The following is a 25,993-nucleotide window of genomic DNA, read 5'->3' as shown; positions in this document are numbered from 1 at the left end:
GGAGGATATGGAAGACTGGAAATAAAAAATCGAGACTGTCCCCTTAGCACACAACAAGAGGGAATTTCATTATTATGGATTTTTACTTCAGTAGATAATCAATGGACATCAGGAAATAGAGCAGAGAAAGAGAAAATTGCAAATTAGGTGGTCTCTTCTTTCTGTGTTGAGATACCTAGAGAGGTCAACATCTACACAACCACTTCATTTACCACCTTTTGGTCTATCCATTACTGTCACTTCTGTCATTTCAGTTCCTAATAGAGGACTCTAGACACATTGTGTCATAGAATACTACAAATGTCCAGCATTTTGAATCACAGTGGCCTAGGTACATGTATAATAGTTCCTTCGATACAGTATAATTAGCTGCACTGGTTCTCAAGTGTGGCTGCATATTGGAATCATCTGTGGTGCTCGTAAATAACATAGGCACCTGGCCCCATTTTCATTTTGATTTAATTGATTCCAGATACTGATTTTGGAGCTATATTGCCTGGGTTTGAATCTCCTCTCCTCTACTTACTAACGGGACACATTACTATTTGGACAAATTAGTTTCTGTGTTTGTTTCCTTATCTGTAAAGTGAGGATAATAACTGTACTTACCTCATAGGGTTGCTGTGAAAATCAAATAATATATTTTGAAATACATAGTGTCTGGCACACAGTAGGTGTTCCATAGGTATTAGCTATTAGTAGTAGTAAACAATATTCTAATTGTTATACTTCGGTGTTGTGGAAGAGAAGGGAAAACCTGTAGAGTTTGCAACCACATGTGACCGACCATGTTGAAATGGCAGCAGAAGTATTCTGTGTTTTAAATTTATGAAGATGAAATCTCTTCACTGTAAGTTACTACTTCAAGGCTACATCAGAGGATATGAGTTTGGTTCCATTTGGAATTTGTCTCGATTTTGTACACGAAGAAGTAAAAATCTAAACGTAACACATATGTACTAGAACAACCCTATTTACTTATACCATACAATGGACTGTCATTGCCACTTTCCCCTGGTATAAAACAATCCTAAGGAAAAGACTTTGAAAAATCAAAATCACGCTAATCTTAAAAAGTGATCTTGGGGATTGTAGGGGTTCAGTTCTTGTCCCCACTTGTCACCATTCTATGGGGAGGAAGAAATCTGCATTGTGTTTGTGGAAGGTGACAGAGAGTACCATAAATTTTCTCTGGGCTTTCACCCCTGCTTGTTCCTTGGCACAGGAACAAGATTGATTTATCTGATTATCACGCCTATAATCCCAGCACTTTGGGAGGATGAGGTGCATGGATGGTTTGAGCCTAGAAGTTCCATACCAGGCTGGGCAACATGGCAAAACCCTGTCTCTGCAGAAAATACAAAAATTAGCCAGGCATGGAGGCACAGCCTGTAGTCCCAGCTACTTGGGTGGCTGGGGCGGGAGGATTACTTGAGACCTGGAATTTGATGCTGCAGTGACCTGAAACTGCACCACTGCACTCCAGCCTGGGTGACAGAGGGAGACCCTGTCTTGAAAAATAATAATATTATAATAAAAATAAAAATAAGTACTAATTCATGGCCTATCCTGTGCATTCTGGCTCTCAGGTCCAAATGCCCTCCAACTGCAATGACTCTCTTTCTTTTATAGAGTGAGCAGAGCCTAGTCAGGGCACAGGCAGCATCTTCTAGAGGTAGACTTACAGGCCCATTTTGCTCTTCATTTCTAGTTTCTACTGAAATGTGACACAGGCCATCACTCTCAAGGGCAATAGGAGGGTAAATGGTCTGTTCTGAAGTCTCAATCATCACAGGTGACTATCGAGGTATACATTTGAAGCTAGAGGTGGTAGGAAGTCTCATGAGGCCTTAGACACAAGCCATGTTCTTAAACATAGTTTTATCTATAATAAAGTAGATGCCGTATTTTGTTCCTCATGAGGTGTTTTGTGGCTCATTTTTTTTCTCAGTTTGATTCAAAACTGGAAAAAGAAAACCAGTGTGGTTATTTCACATTCTTGCACCATAACAAGCAGAGCAGTAACCATAGAAGTATTATCTGACTGCTTTTAAATTGCTTTCCCATTAAACAAATTTGGAAACTGAGGCTTAGAAATGGCTTCTGTGGTTTGCCTAAGGCTAAAAATCTATTAGTAAGTGTCAAATCCAGCACTAAAAGCACAGACTTCAGTATTGTTTCTCTGGGCCTCAGTCTGAATATGTTCCTTTCCCTTATTCAGGCTAGGGAGGACCTTACAGGTCCCAATGATAAAAATGACATTTGCTTTCTGCAGTTTACTAAGCTAGGAGGCGATGAAAACAACCTCTCAAAATGCAAACACCCTCTTACTCTGAAATTCAGTTTTACTCACCTAAAACTGATCTTTTTCCAGACAAATCTTTGCCCAATAATCAAGAAATTGAAACAGATTCTCTAGATGAAGTTATACAACAAGGTTTAAATCACTGATATAATTTGGGTATTTGTGCCCACCCAAATGTCATGTTGAATTATAATCCCCAGTGTTGGAAGTGGGGCCTGGTGAGAGGTGTTTGGATCATGGGGGAAGATCCCTCATGGCTTGGTGCTGTCCTTGTGATAGTGAGTTCTTAATGAGATCAGGTTGTTATAAAGTGTGGCATCTCCTCCTCCACTCTCTCTCTTGCTCCTGCTTTCGCCAGGTGACATGCCTGCCTCCCCTTAAAGTTCTGCCATGAGTAAAAGCTTCCTAAGGCCTCCCCAGAAGCTGAGCAGATCCCGGCACCATATTTCCTATAAAGTCTGCAGAACCGTGAGACAATTAAACCTCTTTCCTTTATAAATTATCCCATTCAGGTATTTCTTTATAGCAATGAAAGAATGCCCTAATACAATCACAGACAAAACATAATTATAAAATGTTTTCCTATTTGAAGGGAGTACCTTAAAGGTAGGCTGAGATGGGGACACAAAGTGTCCCTTGCCAAGTAAGCAGGTGTCACAAAATGTTTCTTCTGTAATTTGCTGAGTTGCCAGAGTTCTGCTCTAAAAAAAGCAATTCCTTCATAGGTGTTTCCCAGTCTCAAACTCTTTTCTATCTTGAGAACAAAGTGCTTTCCCCTGTGCAGCAGCCAAAACAGACATGGGGCCTCCCATACCACCAGGTGAGCTTGCGACAAATCACGTAATATTATTAGCATGAGGGAAGTTAGCGTTTCCAGGTTACAGATAAACTTTCACAGCAAAAATGAATAGATTACATGCCACAGTCCTAGCCAATATGAAATGATTATATGGGTCTGGTAATAACTAGCTCTCATTGTGCCATGAATTAACCATGTAACCTTGCATAAATCCCTTCTCTGGGTCTCAGTTTCTTCATTTGTAAAAATGATGAAGTTTGGCTGGGCATGGTGGCTCATGCCTGTAATCCCAGCACTTTGGGAGGCTGAGGTGGGTGGATTCTTTCAGCCTGGGAGTTTGACACCAGCCTGGGCAATGTGGAGAAACCCTGTCTCTATTAAAAATACAAAAATTAGCTGGGCGTGGTGAGTGCACATTTGTATTCCCAGCTACTTGAGGGGCTGAGGCAAGAGAATCACCTGAAGTGAGCTGTGATAGGGTCACTGCACTCCAGCCTGGGTGACAGAGTGAGACCCTGTCTCAACATATAACAATAATAATAATAATGGAGTTAGCTGAGGTTGTCTCCAACTCTAAAATACTAGACTTAAACATCTATCACTAGCCTCTATATACCAACCTATCAGGCTACTTACACTTAATGTCTGCTGATAGAACTCCTAATGACTTAAGTACAATGAAGTCACAAAATCATTCCAAAGCTATTTCAATGATTGGGGCAACTTAAGAGAAATGTATTTCAATTTTTCTATCCTGCTTCTTTTGGGCCACCCTGCCTGCTCTCCCCTGGACAGTCCTTGAAAATGAAAACTTCACACTGGATTTCTTCTATCAGACCTGAGAAAGAAAGCAGGCTTACTTTTTTGATCCTCCAGTTTTTGAGATAATGGTTTTATTTCTTGAAACTGTAATCAGATAAAAATGTCCAAAGGACTAAAGAAACTGAGAAAGGCTATTAGTCTACTCTTTTTCTTATTTTAATTCGAACTGAGGGAACAATAGGCTCTTCTTGCCTTTGGCAAAATAATAATTCAGCTGACATGCTAGAAATACCACACACCAAGATATAAAATGGTAGCATTTTCTCTCTTTAAAAACAATCAATGCTTTCATTTGTGGACTTCAAAGTACGTGTGAAATAAAAAGTCTCAGCCTTGTGAGTCTGGGGTAAATCAAAAGGCTGTAAGTGTCACAGAAAAGTTTCCCGGTTCATAGCCCTCCTTTCAGGTAAGAAAGGAAACAAAAGTACTCCTGAGCAGATGAGTGTATCTTCTTTTTATATTTCTCTTCTAAGTGAGCCTGAACAAGTTTTCTGATAACCCAATCTGATATAGTTCTTCTTTACGGCTGACCAAATTTCTTCTTGATACTCTGCAGGCCCACTTTGTCCTATTAATCTAGTCTTGCAGTGCTGTAATTGTTCACTGTCTTTATATTGTCAAGTACCATTTTGATTTCCAGAAATTCTAAAGGAAACCTGAGAATGGAGTTGGGAGGTCTATGATGAAGACTGGATACTCTCTGGAGGTCCTTATCTAATTATAACACTCCTGGTGATGCTAGTCTACCTTAGACAAAATTACTTTTCCTCTCTAGTGATTAGCATATCATGTGTAAAATACAATGAGTATGAGAATAAATAAGAGAAAGAATCACCATACCAATACAAATTATTATTGATTTTGAAGGGTCTTTCTGGAGATCTTGAACTTTTGTGATTAAATCATTATTGCAAATGAAAACTGGCTGAAGATCCCTCTTTTCACACTGAGTCATTCATTATTCACATGAACTTTGGCAATATTACTTAGTACTGGGCATGACACATTTAAGCACAAATCTATCTTTCAACACAGGCCTATAGAGAAAAGACAATGGAAATAGGACTCTGCCCACACCTGGATGCTCCCTTTGGTATCATAACTATTCCTGGGTAGTTGCCTTCTCTTTCAGAGAGCTGACACCTTCTTTGAATATTACTGTACCATGATGTTGCTGAAAACAATGCATTCAACTTTAGTCATCATCCAGTTGGCCTTGTTGACTCATGGTGCTTTCCACTTTAGTGGAGGTATTTGATGAAAGAGTTGGTATTTCTGCTTCTACAAATCCAGATGGCTCTCAAACCAGGAGGCAGTTGGCATCTTTGGGAAAAGAACTTGGCATTGTGATTTTACATGGATTTTAACAATCTTTTACTCTTTTGCTTTAGAGTACCATCTGAATAAATGGATTTGCTGCCATCATAGATAATTTGTACAGCTACAGCATCACCAAGAAAACACTTCCATGTGGAAAAGGTAAAATTTAAGAGGAAACACACTCTGAAGAATTCTGAGCTCATCTTATAAAAGCTACAAAACAACCATATCCACAAAAAAAGATTATGTGGTCAAATATGGCAGTAATGTCTAATCCTGATTATTGGCCTACTTCATAGTTGAGGCAGGACACTTAAACTCTGCCTATCAGTTTCCCTTGGGCACTTAAGAAATCTCAGCTGTAATAAGACAAGGATTCCATTAGGGCCAGGTATTTTTTTTTTTTTTTTTTTTTTCACAGTAATAAGGCAAGGATTTCATTAGGGCCAGGTATTTTTTTTTTCCACAAGCACCCAGATTTGATTTGTGCCTGCTCTAAGGGTGTAATCTCACAAATGTCTGAGTAGTCTTTAGGGACAAGTGAAGCTATCAGTTGGTCAATATCAGCTACAAAGGCACAATTTTGTGCAAAGCTCTACCCTGAAAATGACAAGAAAATAATAGAGACATAGAGAAAAGGCATAGAGAAAGCAATTATTCAATCAAATATGTGATCAAGCAACAAATATTTCTTGAGCATCTATTTTGTGTAAGATATCTTATCTCTGCTAAGAGAGTTAGGGGCCCTTCCAACAGGGGAGTTGTAACTGAGTTGAAAAGCTAAGACATATATGTACAAACTCATAAGCAATAGTTCAAGGTGGTCCACAATCAGTGTCAAGTGATTCCTATGAATTTAATGACCAATATATTTCAGGTAGTGGATCAATGTGGCTGAAATAGAAGACTTGTTTTGGGGAGCAGCAGAAAGCTGAAAAGAGGAACCATGAAATCTGAGTTTGAAGGAATCCTCAAGACTATCATATCCAAGGCCTGCTCCTCTTATTCTTACCTATTTATTTTCATACAAACACAGCTTTCCCTAGTCTGCCACAAATGTTTAACATACATTTTAGTAGTGGTTCTAGATTCCTAATAACTAAAGACACAGTAACTACACCATTGTAGTTAGAAATAGACTTTGGAGTTAGAGGCCTGGCTAAACCACTTGCTAGACATTCAAGTTTTGGTAAGTTTATCCTTTATTTCTTTATCTAGAAATGTGGATAATAGCATACTCAAAGTTGAGGGTTGAAGAAAATGAGAAATAAGACTTGAAGTCGGCAGAAAAGGAAGAAGAAACTGCAAAGTGTATTACCAAGGAGAGCAAAAGTAGAGAAAATTCAAAGAAGGGAGCATTGTTAATAGCACCAAATGAAACAGAGTTCAAGGTGATTGTGACCTGCCTAAAGGCCACTGACTTTGACAATCTGAAGGTCACATGTGACTTTTAAGAAATCAGTTTTAGTACAAAAGGAAAGAGACAGTTTGTAGAAAATGGGAGAGGTAAGGAGGGACAGGAAAGGAAGGAAAAAAATGTGTAGTGTGGAACTGGAGCTGCAAGGAAATATCCCTCCTTCATTTGCAGTGAAGGAGAGGGAGAGAGATGGCTTTAACTCAGTGGAGTTGCAGGGCCGAGTGATGCAATGACTGGACATGTAGTTTGGAAATAAAATGGCTGGTAGCTCCTTTGAGAACTTCCAACCATATCTTTCCTCTGCCACAGTGCAGGCAATAACAAAGGAAGAAGGAAGTTGCTGCTCATGAAACATCTTCCCTTTTCCTTTTGTCTAGTACTGCAGAGGAAGAAAATAATATTATAAAGCTATCTGATTATTTACAATATCACAAGACTGCTGCTGAACAATTATAAGAGACTCCTTGTATAGTAAAATCTCATTAATTTGGACTACACTAATTTAGAATTTGTGGTAATTTAACCTGGGTTGAAGTCACCTTTGTCCTACTAACAAAGAAAAGGTCCTCTAAGCAAATAGTGTGAACAAGATTTCAAGGGAGCTAATTTAGCCTGGCAAGGGCTTATTTCACCTATTTTAAAGAACATACTGTTTTTTAAGAACTTCAGCATATTCATTATTTGAATGCAAATTGTTCTGCTAATTATAGATTAGCATAATCTACTGTTAAAATCCTATATCTGCAAGTTACTTTGCTCTCACTGAATATGCTCATTAGAAATAAAACTGTAATTCTTTAAAGTTAATTCCCAATTCAGATTAATACATACTCACTTTCCCCACCCTCATGAGTTAATTGCAGTTCAGGAGGTATTACCCTAAACTTGCACATCACTTAACATGAATATAATGGAAAAACTAGTAGGTGATCACAAAGGTCTAGAGCTAAAAGAGATGTCTTAAAGTTGATGCCCTAAATCCCGTGCACTCTATCCGTGGCAGGTTCCACTTAGAGCTGATTTAACTTTTACTCGTACTAATCTGACACATCAGCTTGGAGAGCTGGCTGGGTTTTTAAGTTCCTAATTCAGTAGGAGAAAAAGGGCTGCTATATAAAGGGACATGGAGAAGAATAAAAAGTGACTGTAGGCTGCAGGAAGGAGGCGCTCAGGGCATGTGTAAAATGTAGATGTAATAACTAAAAGACCACAGCAGTCTAGAACAATTTAGTGTAGAGGTAAAAAACCTATACTCTTTAGTAAACTCTTAAAAATTTAAGAGTATTAGAGTGCAGTACAATAATTAATGACTGGAATTATGCCCATAAATAATCAAGCAAAGTTTAAATTATGTCAAATACATGTCTTTAAAAGACAGATGAGTTTATATATACACACATATGATTTATACTCATAATGCTTAACCTAAAAATGTGAAATACGTTGATGATTTAAAACATGAAATTTATTATATCACATAATACTACTAAGAAAACAATAGCAACATTTACTAAGTGATTATGGTATGCAGACACCACGCTAAGTGCTTTACCCACATCATTTCAATTAATTGTCATAACAAATCCTGAGACACAGGCTTTGGTATCACTTTTGCTTTACAGTTGAAGAAAGTGAAACTCAGAGAGGTTAAGCAAGTAACTCCAGGCCACAGAAAGAGACAAAGCCACGATTAGCACTCAGGCCAGTTCCTTGGCTATACATCATGCCTTTCCATGCTCCAGAAAACAAAGGTCTGTAAGAATCACTGATTTCTTGAGGGCTCCATATAACTAATGTTTTATTGTATTTTCATTTTCCAAACTCGTATTTAACAAATATCTTGATTTATAAGCAGATATGTATGATCTAAGAGTCAGATATGATATGTTTGTAAACATCCTCCATTTCATAAGCTGAAAGTAAAAATAGTTAAAAAAGAAAAACAAACGAAAAAACGATGAACATGTCTGTTACGCCCATCCCCAAATCTTGGATCAGTTTCCATACATTATGGATTCTACCTCCAAATGAATAACTAACCATGCAACAAAGAGATAAAATTATAAAATATCAAATGATCAGTTAAGATATGGCTTCCTATTATTTCTTTCCTCCTTTTGGAAAAGAAAATGAAGATGAGAATAGGCTAATGGGACATGAGGGATTGGGGTAGGAGAAATTGCAAGGGAGGCTAAAAATTCAGTTGGGCTGTTACAGAAGGTTTAGAAGAATCTGTTTGCCAACTGTTCTAAGATAATAATAAGGGCATAAAGCATGTAGGCATAGTGTGTATTGAGGGGAATGGGATGGAGGTGGGGCGACGCAAATATATGTAGTTATCTGTATTAGAAGTAAAAGCGAGAGTGGCCTGCCACTTATACATACAAAGACAAACTCACAGTGAAGCCATTCACTCATGCAATTCCTTCTACCTAAATTGATGCTCTTTACTCATCTCTTGTCTCAAGCCTACCTATTCTTCAAGGATTAGCTAAAAAAGGCACATCTGCCGTGAAGTGTCCTATAATCCCTAAGGCAGAATTAAACTCTTCTTCATTTGTGCTCTCATTAGTTTTTTTCCCTTAACACATTTACCACAACGCTGATGATACTCTATCTAATTATCAGGGTGATTCGTGTATGTGCTTTTTCCCTCCTTCAATCCCATAATGAGTTCCATGAGGACAGGGGACTCTTTCTCATTTCTGTAGTTCTTACAATATGTCCTAGCACAGTATGTGACCTGCCACATACTAGGCTCTGGGAAACTGTTGACTCTGGCACTGACTTAAGACAGTGCATTATCACCTAGCTTACCTGAAGGAGTATTTGTTCTCTTTCTTTTCTTGCTTGATTCCCCTCCATTCTCAATGAGGCCTTCTGTGACCAGAGGGCCGCTGGCACTACCAAACTGCAGGGGCTCGTTGTTGTTGGCTGGGTCAAAGGGCAGCTGTTTCAATCCTAAAGAAGAAAAAGAAAGCCAAAGTCCAGATTCCATTAAGGACTGGGATCATCTCTAAATTTTATTATGTGAGCCACTAGTGGAAAACCTTTTAAATCATAAGAGCCTAGAAATAACGAGTGAATTCCTTAAAGACAGTTGTCTTCTGTAATTTTTACAAATCCTTTTGGTAAGTACAGAATTAAAATATAAGACAGTGGCTCTGTCATTTTTAAGATCCCTCCTGTTTCTGTGGCAACTTAACATTTTTTGGGCAGAAGCTAGCAACTGTCTTCTACTTCCTCCCTTAAGGAGATAGGACCCTCATTAAATATGGCTATGGTTGGACCCACTGTTCCTTGTAAAAAGCTTGGCTTTGTATTCCTTGGATTATCTCCTGACATTTTTCCATTCTTTCATTACAAGGTATGTTGAACTGAGGCAGACATAATCATGAGACTATCCTGTGTCAAAGTCACTTCCAACAGTAATATAGAGGTTTCTAAAAAAAGAAAACCATAACTCTATGGCAAATGAGAAAAGGAAACAAATATATAGACATTGCAAGGAGGCTATTTAGCAGCTGGAGTGATGGGGAGTTATGACGTAGATTTTGGTAATGTTAATCTCATTCACTTCAAATAATATTACAAGCATGATCACTTTACTGGTCACTGCTGCACCATATAAAATGGCAAAAGGCATTTTCTACTCTCCAAGTCTTACACAGTTCAATCAGGGGCGAGCAGAGACAGTTCTTACTCCTCCGGCAGTAGCACCTGGAATTTTAAGTGTTTCAATTAAAACTTCATGAAACGTGAAGTCAAAAGTTTTTTAAAGCTCAAAGTTAAGACATCTCCTGTAAGTCTTTCTGCATTGGTTCTATTCTATCAAACAGGGGATTCCTATCAAAGGGGGGAAATCAGGTTGGCCTGATATAGCTCATTATTTAACTCCCAAATTTTCTATGGCCCATAGCTGTACAATTCTTGAGGTAATGTTGGAAATTGTCAATTAAAAAAAAACCTTGAAATCCAGTTAGCTAAAGGTCAATCAAATTTCAACAAAATGAATGCTAAGATTCTAATGAAATGACATTAAATTATTATTTCTAATAAAGAGTATCCTCTTGCTAATGTTTTCAACCCAAATAACAAGTACTGTTTTTCAGCAATCAGACTCCACTTGGATCACTTCCATTAAATGTCTTCTGGGACTTGTCAAACATTCTTTCTTACATCATGGGAGAAACTACAGTGAAATAATAAAACTTGCTTCTGTATCTTAAGTCAACTGTTCACTGCATCATATACACGTCCTATTAAATCCCTACCATGATTAGAATTAAAGAAGCAAACATCAATTGCTATGTACTAAAAAAATTGAGGTCATGACCAAGACTATTTAAAAAGACGACTAGATAATTATTCTATTTACAAATGAAGATTGATCTTGGACCTGATTAGTCCCAGAGTCAAATATGATTAATATACTAGTCCAAAACTTTTCTTGGAAATTCTTTCTGCAATATACTGATCCAAACAAGTTCCCTGGAAGATAGAATGGCATAGTGGAAAGATCTTAACAGACTAGGATTCAAATCCTAGTTATCCTTTACTAGTTGATAGCTTTTGGCAAGTCATGTAGTCTCTCTTAGTCTTGGTTTCATAATATGTATAGAAGAGTGATAACATGCCTAAGGCTGTGGCAAAAATAAACAAATGCATGTTTATGAGAATTACATTATTCTGAGTGAATTAAAACAAACTTTTCCCCTATAAACTTGAAAGATTTTCTAAAAAGGAAACTTCTCCCTCTCTCCCTCCCACAATTGTATTCTTGCTGCCTAGCACCATACCTTGAAGTGCCAAATAAATGAATTAATCCTTAATTGAATGGGGGTAGATGACTCATTCTTTTAACACCTGTAATTAGGGTAAAGACTTGACAGCTGATAATCAAGAATTAATGCCATACATAAAAGTTCTGATGCTGATTATATCAACATTACTTAAAATGATTAGATTCAAAATGCATCTCCATCATTTGATTTACTATACTGCAGAATGGTAAAATGTTGATTAAAAGGAATGCTGCCGGGCGCGGTGGCTCAAGCCTGTAATCCCAGCACTTTGGGAGGCCGAGGTGGGTGGATCACGAGATCAAGAGATTGAGACCATCCTGGTCAACATGGTGAAAACCCGTCTCTACTAAAAATACAAAAAAGTAGCTGGGCATGGTGGCGCGTGCCTGTAATCCGAGCTACTCAGGAGGTTGAGGCAGGAGAATTGCCTGAACCCAGGAGGCGGAGGTTGCGGTGAGCCGAGATCGCGCCATTGCACTCCAGCCTGGGTAACAAGAGGGAAACTGCATCTCAAAAAAAAAAAAAAAGGAATGCTCAGGGATTAGGAGGTTCTGATTAATGATGGTTAATCAGAAAAACTTTTTATTTTTGTTTTGCATTTGATCGTTTTACAGAATAATATATTTGTCCATTTGTCTGCCTTATTAAGTAGATGACTAAAGATTTTAAGGAGCTTTGGAGCCACAATTTGCAAAAGGACGTTAATAAGAGTACCTAACTCATAAGACTGCTAAAAATATTAAATGAGATTATATATGTAGAAGATTCAGCATAACATCTGGCACATAGTACATGTTCAATAAGCTATTACTATTACAATATTGAATTTCCATTTTTAATTTCTAGAATTACTGATATGTAATGTCAGGAGATTGTTCTGAATCTGCACTGATCCAAAGATGTACCCTACTTTTCTATTGAACCTTTTCATCCTTGTTTGCACCTTTTTCTAAAAGTTGAAGGAATCCAGGGGAGAAAAATCTAATGAGTTAAAGGCGTTCAGCCATAGACATTTTATTATAATTTGCTTTCCCTTTATTTAGGACCATAGGGGTACTTAGGGAGTTAGGTATTTTATTAATCACACAAATGTACAGATTTTTGGCACCAAGTAAGCCTGAGATTTCAAGTACTTTCTGTGTATCCACCTCATATGTAATCCAGATATGTGAAAATTCTGACACTTCAGTACAAAATTTCAGGCCTTATGTTTTTACGGAGAAAGATCTCATATGGAGGAGGGACATCTTACTCTGTAAGCTGACTCACTGAACACAAACCCACATTTTATATCACCCAATACCCAATACAGTCTCCAAAGATTTGTAGTTCAAGAGCAGGGATGATAGAGATAGCAAAATCCTATGACACCAGTGCTTCCTAGCTACTTTTACTGTTTTGTTTCATTTCTTCCATAAGACAGGACCAAATAAACCAGTAAATGAGTAAATCAATAGGTATTTAAAGGTTCTTTTGTGTGTCATGTATATATGACCCAGGTCAAATGCTATTTTACGTAAACTAGCCCCATTAAAATGATTAAATACTAAAAAAGAAAACCACCACTTTAATTCCAAGAACTCTTATTGCTGAAATTTCAATTATGACATAAATGGAAAAATATTGGCAACTACTATATTGTAATTTTCACCCAAACTACAGAATTTATCTTTAAATCTCTTATGGAAGCAATTTCTACCATTTTTTTTTTAGATATGATGAATGTGAAAAATATTAGATTTGGAAGAAAGTTTTGAGGTTATCTAGTTTATTCTTCTATAACGTGGAAATTTTATCTATAGAATTCCTGACAGGCCTAAATCCAGGGGCACTTCTTAGCATGGGGCCCACTCCATGCTGGGCTCCTAGGCATTCAGCTTGCTTTCCTTACTTTTTAAAAACTATCATCTACTCTATTTTGGGAGATCCTTTTATCTCCCTAAAGCTTCTTCTTGCTTCTCTTAGCTAAAATGAAAACATAGGATGTCTAACTTTTTAAGGTTTCTACTGATAATCACTGTAAGAAAAACAAATGAGAGAGTAACAGATAACTAACAAAGTCAGAAACTGTCCAAAGTCTTATGCATTCCTCACAGTCTTTGCCCTTTTATTCCTGAGGATAAACTTAATAAAACCTTGTACTTCATTCGTTTCTCTCACATCTTGTCTCCTCATCCCTTCAGCCCACAAAACGTACAGTTTGTCCAAAGGGAAACACAACTGTTAAAATAAAGACAAATAGATAATAAACATTGGTGTTACAGATTTCTACTATTTCTGTATCTTATGTTCACAATAAAGAAATCCATGTGGTAACGTAATCTCATCTAAAACCAAGTGGACTGGTGCAGACAGCTGACCAGCTGTTATTTCATGTCATTTTGAAATACAGATTATCTGACCCCATGACACATATGAGGCGGCTTTCGAAAGTATGTATATTGGGAAAGTGTGGAGGTGAGGTTCCCTGGAGAATGACATTTCTCATCTAATGGAACTAGGGGGTTAAACATCTCAGAATGAAGTGTGATTCTCAGTGAATACTCCAATCTGCAAGTCAAGGAGTTCACACGCAATGATGCCTGCCATATAGATGCAAATGATTCGTGGGCTTTGAGGAAAGCACTAAAGAATTTTCATGATTCTTGTGTGAGATCAATAATCTCTTTGTGCCCAGCTGCTGTAACAGTTACTGTCACAATTCACTTTACATAGGTGTCCACTATCAGGTCAAATTAGGACCAACTTTCATGGTGCAATCTAACACTTTTAATGATTGCCCCAGGTTGTAATACCAAAATGTGACCCTGTGAGTGCATGCCACTTTTTGTCTGCAGCTGTGGCTCAGAGACTGTATAAACCTAGCGAAAAGAAATACAATTCCACCCTGGATTAGTTTACTTTAAAAGAAAATGGCTAAAGTCTTCAGAAATCGGATAAATTCGAATTAAGGCAACAATCTCAAGACAGAAATTAATGCTGAAAAAATAAATATCAGTACTTGGCAATAAGAACAGTCTAGCTAACTTGTCTATAAAACGAATTTCTATAACCTAAGTCTTATTTTCCAAATGACTTCAGTTTAAAATCGGATATGGGACTCCATGTTGGGAGATGAGGGTCTCCAAATCAGTTTTCAATTCAAAACTTTCAGAGAAATGAGGGGTTAAGATAATGGCCAGGCCCTTAATGTTCTGGCAGGTGCTTTTGTAGGATTTATCCATCTCTGGAAGCCCCTTGTCACTTTCATTCACCCTTCCTGCTCCCTCAGTCAGGCCTCAAAACCTCTGACTCCATATTTGCAGCTGTCACTACCCAGCCATTCCACCTGCTACTTCTGAGGGAATATTTACAATGTCCAAAAGACACTGGTCTATGGACTGCAATATTATTCTTCGGCCACAGGGCTTAGCAGCCAAAATATTTGGACATTTCTCAGTGCCAGGTCTTAACTGATGTCAAACAAATGAAATCTACTTTGTCAATTTCATGAGTTCAATATTCTAACTAATTTAGCTGAAGCAATTGTATGAGTTACAATTAATGGGTAAGTAAAGGTAATGAGGAAGAAGTGAGAAAGAAAAGGTAAAAGTCATTTTTGGAAGCACTAAGGGGCTTGTTTGAGTGGTGGTAGACACAAAAACTATCAGAGGCAAATTTATCTTTAAGTCGCCATTTTCAAGATTGACATAGACCAATTTTCATTGGCAGTGATCCTTCAGACTTTTAGTGACTCCCCAAACTACTTGGTCAAGGCACTGAAGTCTCTCATAACAAGGCTGCATCCATTTCAGGCCTTGTCTCCCATTATGCCCTAGCATATACTGTACCCCAATACTTCTCAAACTTTTTAATGTGGACATGTGTTCCCTGAGGTTCTTGTAAAAATGCAGATTCTGATTTAGAAAATCTGAGTTGTGGTCTGATTTTATAAGTTCCCAGATGATGCTAATCCTGCTGGTGGGGGAATCACACTTTGAGTTGAAAGGGCTGGCACTCTAGCAAAATGGGACTACGGCATTCACTGAAGCCATCCAGTACTTTCCTACCTCCATACCTTTGGCTCACACTGCTCCTCCACCTGCTTCTTAATTACCAATATTTAAAAGAACGTCCTTCCTTTAGGATTTATCGCAGATGCTATTTCCTTCATGGTGTCTTTCCTTATTTACCTCTACCCAAACCAACAAATACATAGCAACAGAGAGAGTGGAACTACCCGTCAGGGGAACTACTTTTCATTGGTTGTTTTGAATGTGTCCATTTACAAACATTTTCCCTTTATTTTATTTTCTAATTATTATTCTCATTTTACCACAAGGAATGGGAAACTTACAGAGTTGAAGTAAATTTCCCAAGATCACACAAGGAATTCAGAGTTTTTGTTTTTCATTTTTGTGGTGAACAGAGTCTCACTATGTTGCCCAGGCAGGTAACTCCTGGGCTCAGGCTATCCTTCTGCCTCTGCCTCCCTAAGTGCTGGGATTATAGGCATGAGTCGCTGTGCCCAGCCTCAGGCCTTTTCGCATATAAAATACTATTCTGGCTCTCCTTGAATGTTGACTTATACTTTTCCTGAGCTTTCTAGACCATGCCTTGTGTTGTAGTTCTTTGGGTATTCTGTCTTAGCCTACCTTCCCCCCTGCCTTACCCCACCCCCACTTAGTGGTAAATTCCTTGAGGACAGACTTTATGCCTCAATCATTTGTTAGTTCCTCCTCCCCCAAGATGTGGCACAGTACCTTGTACTATATTGTGAGCACTCCAGAAATGAGTATTAAACTGAACACAGCTACAATTTGGGATAAAGCATGGATAATCTCTGACTTATGATGGTTCAGCTTATGATTTTTCAACTTTATGATGTAAAAGTGATAAACATTCAGTAGAAACCGTACTTCTCTTATCATGCTGGGCAGCAGCAGTCAGCTGTGGCTCCCAGTCAGTCACAAATTTTTGACTTACGAGATTTTCAATTTACAATGGGTTTATCAGGATGTAACTCTATGATAAGTCAAGGTGTATCTGTAGCTGTGTTTCCCACCCCAAACATGAGCTGATCTGCTGCTGGAGTTGTCATGAAAGGAAGAAGGCAGTAAGGTTTATGGGTTCCTTCAGCATTCCTGGTATCTTCTCCATCTTAGGATTCCTGAAGCCTGGGGAGTGGTGGTAGACAATCACACACTCCATCCCTAATCTTGCATCTGCATAATTTCATTCTCTCTTTCTGAGGGGCAAAACAGTCCTTCCGTTGACCAAGACCCTTAACTGAGAAAATACTATAAAAGCGATCCCACATATGGATCTTCTGTTAATTGTTCTACATATATCAGGTTATGTATCCCATTTTACAAACTACAGTTAAGAAAAGGCAATCTCTATCCACTCTACCATTGATGGGCACTTAGGTTGATTGCATGTCTTTGCTATGTGGTACATATACACCATGGAATACTAAGCGGCCGTAAAAAAGAACAAGATCATGTCCTTTGCAGGAACATGGAAGGAGCTGGAGGCCATTATGCTTAGCAAACTCATACAGGGACAGAAAACCAAATACTGTATATTCTCACTTGTAAGTGGGAGCTAAATGATGAGAACACATGGACACATAGAGGGGAACAACAGATACTGGGGCTTACTTGAGGGTGGAGGGCAGAAGGATGGAGAGGATCAAGACAAATAACCAAAGGGTACTATGCTTAATACCTGGGTAATGAAATAATGTGTACAAAAAACACCCATGACATAAGTTTACCTGTATAACAAACCTGTACATGTACCCCTAAAAGTTTTTCAAAAAGAAAAGGCAATCTCTGGAGATGTGCTATCCAATACAGTAGCCACTAGCTACATGTACCTCTTTAATTAAAACTGAATAAAATGAAAAGTTCAGTTGCTCAGTTGCACTAGTCACATTTCAAGTGCTCAATAGTTTTACATGTAGCCAGTGGCCGCTGTATTGGACAGCATAGCTATAGAACATTTCAACCATCCCAGAAACTTCTACTGGACGGTGCTGCTCTAGAGTCAGCCCTGCATTCAAGGCCACATCTGCAACTTACTAAGTGTGCCACTTATATGGTGTATAAAACAGATCACGCAGTCTCTATCAGACAGTTTCTGCATTGTAAAATGGGGGATGATAATGCCCCCCTTACAGCAAAGTCAGGGAAATTAAATAAGGGATTGTATGTTTAAGGTCTAGCGCATGTTGGACACTAAACAAATGTTAACACCCCTCTAACCCAATCAAGGGTTTATACAAATTTGCCTCAAAAATGGAATAAGGACATTTGAGTAGCGTGGTTCCTTTGGCCTCCAGGCTACATTCTATTTACGGCTTGGAAGATGTTAGCTTTGCATTCCTCTTCTAACCTGCTTTTGCTTAATAATATAAAGCTATTAAAGTAAATCATGAATAAATAATGCTGGGAGCTGTCAGCGATTGCTCTTTTGTTGAAGTGTGTTTAGGAGACCCTATTCATTCCTATCTTGAACTCTCCAACATGAAAGAACCACATTTTCCCCTAACAATGAAAAGGGCCCCTCCCAAATCTTTCAGGAGTGCTCTGTTCCTTCTGAGTGCTATACTATTAGAAAACTGCTAGCAGTGACACTACAGGTGGACTAGAGAAGTACCATTTCTCTCTAAATCCGTATTTTCCTACACTTAGAATGTTCTCTCTGTTTTTTCTGTGGGGCTGACATCTCCCAGGCCTGGTAAAGGGTGAATTATTCCAGAAAAGTATGAACTAAATCTGCTAATGTGTTTGTGTTCCGTGAACAGAAAAGCAAAATACTTATTTCCAACTTCAAGAATAACACTTTAGGACTTTTTTCCCCTGTACAATGTAATGCTCGGGAAACACAGAAAAATTATATTCCTCACTGAAAAAAAAGTTCAAAAAATGTTGATTTGATAGAACAGTTCAAAGTGACAGATGGGAGATGGGTGATCTATCATTTTCCTTAGAATAAAGTCTGGCAGTCTTCAGAGGAACTGAGAAGAGAAAGCCTTATTTTGCTGTAGTTTAGCCCTGGGAACAGTTAAAACAACTACCCTTCTTTCCCTATCTTTGGGGTTAGGGGATTATGAAGATGGTGATTCATCAGTGCCTGCTTTGAGCTGGCTCTAGGCCATGCTGTAATTCCTGTTGACCAATTTTCCACCTGAGTGACAGGAAAAGAGCAGGCTCCTAACACACTGACCATTAGGTTATCTGTTGAGTACTTCCCTGAGAACGTGCCCAGAGGTACTCTATTATGGGTGTCTCTGTCTAAATAAAATAAATAATTGCAGATTTCAGAGCCTGAGGACAGAGAGTTGTTCTAGTATTGAAATTGGACTCTATCTTGTCGGATCTGTAATGAGGTCTTCCCTTCAGGCTGATTGATTTCATAAAGCTGAGGCAATTATCAAAAGCAAGCACAGTTCTCCCTGCAGAAACCACTCCACTGGTTTTGAAAACTAGCTTGTCAGCCAGATCTGGTCAGGAGCCTAGGCTGAGCCAGCTCTTTCAGTAGGAACAGTTACTACACACAGAGAACACCAATTTCTGCTAATAGATTCTTAAGATGCCAGTAAATAAGTTGTAAACAAGGTTCAGCAAAATAATTTCACACGCTGTGAGTGAATGAAAATTGAAGTTGCTGTCAAATAAATCTGCATTTCGGTATAAGATGTTTCGAAGGAGAGAGAGCTGGAATTCTTTTGGTCTTTGGAGAGTTAATTTTATCAATTAATGCTAGAAGGATACTGGCATCCTTTAAGACTGTTGCACTGCATGAATAACATTTGTTTCTTTGTTTTGTCCAAAATGTACACCCTAATTTCACCAGATTTCCTTTCCTTGTTTATTCAGCCTTCATTAACTATTTATCCAATCATTATACCACAATTTTAATTACCTTCTAATTAACCAATGATGACTTTGTGATTTAGCATTCCCTAAAGATAGAAGTACATAAATATGGTCAATCTACATTTACATGTTCAAATTTTTTTATCTTCCCTCCTTGCTCTCACCCTATGAATTTTGCTCTACTGTGTCATTAATGTTCTGGAATTATGCTTCTGCATTCCTAATCTTTTAGCCCCATTTGGGCTAGTTTTTCAAGAATGTATGAGAAATAACCCTTGCTGTTGGCTGAGAAATTAAACACTGAGGAGAAAACAGAGGTTCCTGTAATAGCTAATGCATCCTTAAAGATCCATACTTTTCCTATACCAATTCCTTGTAGGAGTATCAATACAGGGTGTTGAAAAGTGATTAACTCCTTTAGAGAAATCCCTGCCTGAGCTGAAGTCAACCTATTACTAGGAAAGCTAGAGTCTGCTCCTTGAGAAGACAGCATGACTGTAAAGGAAAAGGCCTGCAAAAAATAACTAATCTGTGTCTGAAACAACTCCTATCATTGCTGTTGTACAAAATAATAAGTAGGATCTTGATTTTGCTCCAGTCTGGATTTCAACTGAGGTATTCAATACATATAGAAATAAACAAACCAATAAATTAATATTGACTGACAGTCTGTCTCCTTATTTATCTAATTATTCAAACACTTTGGGTGCCTTGACAGTATGTAAGGCTTGAGGATTTTAGGACTTAATAAGATAGTTTTTTTTTCTCAAGAAGACAACAAACAGAAAGAAAGGCAGATACATACAAAGAAAATCTGGCCCAAATTACTGCACCAGCTTCATCTCTTGCCACTTCCCCTAAGTACCCTTTGCTTCATTCATACCAAAATTCTCAAAATGTCTCAAACATGCTAAGCCCTGTCATGTCTATGTGCTTCTGTACATACCATCCCCTCTGCTTGACATATAACTTTTGCTTTTTCCAACTGGAGAACTTTTATTCATCCTTCAAAACTCTGCTCAAATGTCACCTCTTCAGTGAAGTTTTTACCTAACCCCCAAAAGCTCTCTCCACGGGAGTACACAGAGCCTTATCAGACCATTTATTGTAGGACAGCGTTTATTCTAATATGTGTGTGTGTGTGTGTGTGTGTGTGTGTGTGTGTGTGTGTGTGTTCTGGGTGGGGGAGTTACGACCATCTGATTTGTGCCTTAGAAAGATCACTCCTATGGCAGGATGAAGGATGCACTGGAGGTAAGGAGACATCGGAGGCAGAGAGGCCAGTTAGAAGAAAACCATAGTGATACAATGGAGAGATGACAGTCACATAAACTCAGACAGTGGCAATGGAATGGAAAGAAATGAATGGATTTCAGAAATATTCAGAAAACATAATCATCTGAATTTCGTGTATGATTGGATCTGGGAGTCCGAGATGACTCCATGAAAAAATTCTTAAGGCACGGTCCTGAAAATCCTGCAATGTTTGTGGGTTTCAATGTGAGAAAAAGCTCAATCCAATGGAAGCATATTCATAAATCCATGCTCAAAAATAAAACTGCACCCAGTCTCTATTTACCATGGCATAAAGGCTGCCAGGAAACACCAGTAAATGGCTTACACTTGACTTTTACTAAGTATTCTTAACAAAGCTTGTCAAAAGATATTAATTCATTCAGAAAAAAAAATATAATAGTCTAAGAGGCAGAATAACATAGTATTGGGCTAAAAAGGGGAAAAGCAGTTTCATAATAGATCTCAGACTTGGTTTATTTTGTCTACAGCATTCACTGACAAAAGACAAACGTGTTTTCTAAGGCCAGAAATACTTAATAGGTTCCTTCACTTTCTCCTTTCATCCTTATCCCTTTCCTCCTCCAAACAACTCCTTAAAATTTTATTAGAAAATGTTACATTTTAATAAAAGTATTCTTTTTGTTACTATAGTCTCTTAGATTAAGCTAACAATTCTTTTAACAATACTCAAAGAAAGCCTGGAAAAATTAATGCTACGTTGTTTTTCTCCCTGCCAAAGAATATAGCAATGTAATTGTCTCCTGTAGAAGAAGCACTCTAATCATCTTTAACTTAAAAGTAAATTCATTTCAGGAAGATGCTCTGTGACAAACCATTGACAGAGCAAATCAGGGCTCCTAGGAGATTGCGAAGTGATGGATTGAGTTGAAAAGAATGCCACAGCCGAATTCAATTCCATGAACATTTTCAACGTAACAATGTCTCTTCAACAAAATAGCACTGTATGAGAGTTAAAATCATGTTACATTACATAGTGAAAGGTAGGACTTAAACACTACAGATTCTTAACACCTAAGAATTCTAGGCACTCCAGAGGCAGCAAAAGTACAAACCAATTTATCTGATTAAATAATAGAGGAAACTATTGTACCAGGCAAAGTCAAACTGTAAAAGCATAGTAACTTTCCAAAAACGCCTTTAAGAAGTTGAGATCAGAAAAGATTGAAACATTCTCTCAATCCAATTGATGTCACTAGGATCTTGGAATGGGTCTCAAAGCCAAGGTATTACTCTTATTTGGAAGATCATTTCCACTTTCATTCCCTTCCTAATTGAATCTGTCTCCATCTTCCATTGTGGTTGTTCCATTATTATTTTTTAGACTCTCCTGCCCCTGCCCCAACATTAGGCTTGGGGAAACTCATCTTTTGGAGACAGATTTGGATTAGTAAATTTACAGGCTTGACAAATCTACAGGCTCAGAATTTCCTGGAAATTGGGCACTTGCCTGAGATGGTAGGGGAAGGAGAAATGGAAAAACAGGTGAACTAGGCTCTTGAAAACTTGAACAAGCAGCTTGGCTTCCTAAGCAGATACAGTGACGACCATATAGCAGCAGTGCAGAAAATAATTCTACTTAAAGGTCCTTTCTTTGGCCTTTAAAAGGCAGTTGTTTTTTTTTTTTTTTTTTTTTTTTTTTTTTGTCAAACATGTGACCCAAATCTAGTTTTCTACAAAACAAACAGAGGCAAAAAGGGCTCTCACGTTCTTTTTTGTTGTTGTTGTTGTTGTTGTTGTAATCAGCTTACTTGCTTGCCTCAATTCAGTCAACTCAGTGCCCATAATATAGTTGTCAGGAGTAACCCTGGAGGAGATCGAGACTTTAAGGCAGTGTGTCTTATCCCTGGTTACATATTAAATTCACCAGGAGCATTGAAAATAAAAACACAACAATGCCTGGATTCCACCATCAGAAATTCTCATTAAATCGGTCAGGGTGGAACCTAAGCATCTAGTTTTTAAAAGCCACCAGGTGGCCAGGCATGGTGGCTCACACCTGTGATCCCAGCACTTTGGGAAGCCACAGCAAGAGGATCCCTTGAGCCCAAGAGTTCCAGACTGGCCTGAGCAACATAGCAGGATGCTCATCTCTACAAAAAATCAACAACAACAACAACAAAATTTGTTTTAATCCACCAGGTAATTCTAATGTGCAGCCAGAACTGAGAAACACAGTTTTAAATAATTTTCTAATTTAAGATCAGAAAATGAGTATTCACTGCCCAAAGCTGATTTTTACTTTTTAAAGTTAAAACTAGATAACACTTAGAAGGTAAGTTAATTTACTCTGTACCTACAATATGTAGGGAAATGTATTGGTTGTGTGGTATAAATATGTTAGACTTAAACTTGTCCAGTTTATGATACTTTTATGAAAAATGAGTTTCTCTTTTGGAAAGAAAGATTAAAAGGGTTACTGGCAAAAACAAAAAGAACTGAAATATTGGAAACAAATTTAGACAAAGTATAATTACAAGATTAAGCTCCTTTCCTTCCAGAAGAACCAGCTAAAATACTTCAGAAATACTGTGTCTGTTTTCTTATTAATCTCCAAGAGAAAGATTCCAAGCTGCCTTTGGGGACTGGCCTTCAATCTCATAACCTTTGGGATTCCAGGCCACTCACCCCTGTTCTCAAGTACTCATTCATTTATTCTATTTACTCATGCTGTGTACAATGTCATGAAGAATACTGGAAAGCACTGCAACTATAACAACATTGGATAAAAATCACACTGAATGTGGTTTGCCTATGTCACTTGTCGCCTCAGGGATTCCACTGAACTTTAGAAAGGATCTAGTAAAATACAAAAAAAATGCAAAGGCACAGTTAAGTATTGTGATGGTTAATATTGAGTGTCAACTTGAATAGATTGAAGGATGCAAAGGATTATTCCTGGATGTGTCTGTGAGGGTGTTACCAAAGGAGATTAACATTTGAGTTAGAGGACTGGGAGAGGCAGACCCACCCTCGATCTGGGTGGGCACCATCTAATCAGCTGCCAGTGCACCTAGAATAAAGCAGGCAAAAGAACATGGAAAGACTAGACTGGATGAGTCTTCTGATCTTCATCTTTCTCCCATGCTAGGTGCTTCCTGCCCTTGAACATCAGACTCCAAGTTTTTCAGCTTTTAAATTCTTAGACTTACACCAGTGGTTTGCTAGGGGCTCTCAGGCCTTCAGCCACAGACTAAAGGCTGCACTGTCGACTTCCCTACTTTTGAGGTTTTGGGACTCAGACTGGCTTCCTTGTTCCTCAGCTTGCAGACGGCCCACTGTGGGACTTCACCTTGTGACCATGTGAGTCCATACTCTTTAATAAACTGCCCTTTATATATACATCTACCCTATTAGTTCTGTCCCTTTAGACAACACCTGATTAACACAAGTGTAGTAGAAGAACAGGTCATAAAGACACAGGCTCCGGTCTCTGCTCTTCCATCAACTCACAGGGGAACCTTGGGTGAGTAATTCTTTGTCAGTTTCCTTGACTGAAAAATGGGTTGAACCATCTGATCTCCCAGCTCTGAGTTTAAGACAAAGAAAAAAAAAAGAAACTTAGATGGAAGAAATCCATAAAAGCATGAAATAAAACTCAGTAATTAATAGGGGCAGAAAAGGAGAGCAAGGAGAGCAGAGAGAGCCCTGGAAGGATGCTTTCCTAGTACTACTTATACAAAACTTATTTTGCAGGCAGTAAATGATTTAACAGTAACACAGTTAAGGCATACCCCCCTCGAAAATTAAAGTACTTCCATCACTGCTCCAGAAAAAAAGCCTCCTTAAGAATTTTGCTAATTATAAACCAGAACTTGTAAGGAAGCACAGAACGGTTTTTTAAAATGATGTTTAAATATCAGTATATCTTCTAAGTAATTTGCCATAAATTAATATTATTTATAGAACAAATGTTATGAAACTCAGAATAAGAGTCTAATGCTGAAATACTAAAAGTATGCCCAGTATGGCAGAAATAAATTACCCTAATTGACCAAAGCTATGCTTACATATGAGACATTCCAAAACACACTGATGTAATGACAAAAATTCCTGTCTCTCTCTGCCAATGTTATAGGAATTGTATTAAAGCTAAGCATGGTGTTTGTGTACACATAAGAGCAAGCAACAATTACAATCTAGAGGTTTTTAAATTTAATCTTTTTTATTTATTAGTATTGTTATACAGCAATGAGTATTCAACAACAACAAAAAAACTAATCAGTGTGTATTATGCAACAATCAGACAAAATACTCCTAATCCTCTGTCATTCTTTTTCCTTGGCCCCTGGGTACTCATTAAAGGTTAATTTATTTAAATCTCTCCAACATTCATTTCAATCTACTTTAATAAACTAATGAATCTTTGGAACTTTGCCTAATCAGCTTATGTTTTCTATTTTAATACATCTAGAAAATGTCTTTTTTTTTTTAAAGCTCCTTCTTAATAATTGTCTTCCCTCTTGGAGATAGAACTGTGCTTCAGTGACAACCTGACATGTACATTTGGTGACACATTTACAACCTCATCCAGCACACAGGGAATAGCTGTGGCTTGCCTATTGTTCTTAAACATAGTTACATTTTAGAGGATAGTGAATAGATTTGTATTTAGTAGGATAATAATCCTCCAAATTGAAATGGCCATTTTACAATTTTGGAAGTGTGACAATTACAGTAAAGCAAAGCTTCTAATAACGTTGGTGCTTGTCAAATGCTATGAGGGCCTATCAATGAAACAACTCCATTCTGGTTATTGTAAACCAGAGCAACATATAGTACATACCATTTGGATGGGCAAATGTAAGTGAAGTCTGGAGACGTCTTCAAATGAATAGTACAATCAAAATGGCACCTAAAATTGTTCCTTACAATCTATCCAACCACCATGTTCGATACATTTTGTTTAAAGGCAACTTTGAGGAATCTTTCACATAACTACCTTTTAGCTGAATATTGTTATGGTGGTGGCCAATGTTCAAGGACTGCATGCCACTCGCTACATCAGAATGCCAGAAACCAAAGTCTTGGCATGCTAGCACATTATTTCTAACTACTGCCTTACAGTATCTGACATCATCCTAGAATAAATAACACAGCTTAGCAAGTGCTTCCACAATATCCCTGTGGTGGGGGAAGGTATTAACGTTGTTGGTTTTTAGATAAGGAAAGTGTAGCTCAGAGAAGCTTCTGTATTTCCAAAAGGTTATAATGTGAATATGTGGAGGAGCTGAAATATGGACTTCTTGGCTACAAATCTTTCCTCCTGTACCATGTTGCTTGCCTGGTTGTGTTAGGATAAATGCTTTTACTGATCCATGGCTCACCACTGATTAAAGAAAAAGT

At 37.9% G+C, this 25,993-nt stretch overlaps 1 protein-coding gene across 8 annotated transcripts in view; it reads right to left on the bottom strand.

The window, feature by feature from the left end:
• The window catches only part of ENOX2 (ecto-NOX disulfide-thiol exchanger 2), a 290,848-nt gene that overhangs the window by 155,266 nt on the left and 109,589 nt on the right, over positions 1–25,993 (bottom strand). For 6 of the 8 annotated variants that reach the window (XM_039463952.2, XM_003931127.4, XM_074391822.1 and 3 more), the window contains one exon: positions 9,481–9,624. The exons of the other annotated variants lie outside the window; for them this stretch is intronic. Coding sequence is in view for 2 of the 6 variants with exons in the window: in XM_074391820.1 (XP_074247921.1) it covers positions 9,481–9,624 (144 nt within the window). In the remaining 4 variants the exon portion in view is untranslated. The remainder of the gene's footprint in view (positions 1–9,480; positions 9,625–25,993) is intronic. 8 annotated transcript variants of the gene reach the window in all.

This window comes from Saimiri boliviensis, chromosome X, assembly GCF_048565385.1.
Source record: "Saimiri boliviensis isolate mSaiBol1 chromosome X, mSaiBol1.pri, whole genome shotgun sequence".
Classification (NCBI taxonomy): Eukaryota; Metazoa; Chordata; class Mammalia; order Primates; family Cebidae; genus Saimiri; species Saimiri boliviensis.
The sequence above is the reverse complement of the archived record's forward strand: the minus strand, read 5'-3'. Positions and strand labels throughout refer to the sequence as shown.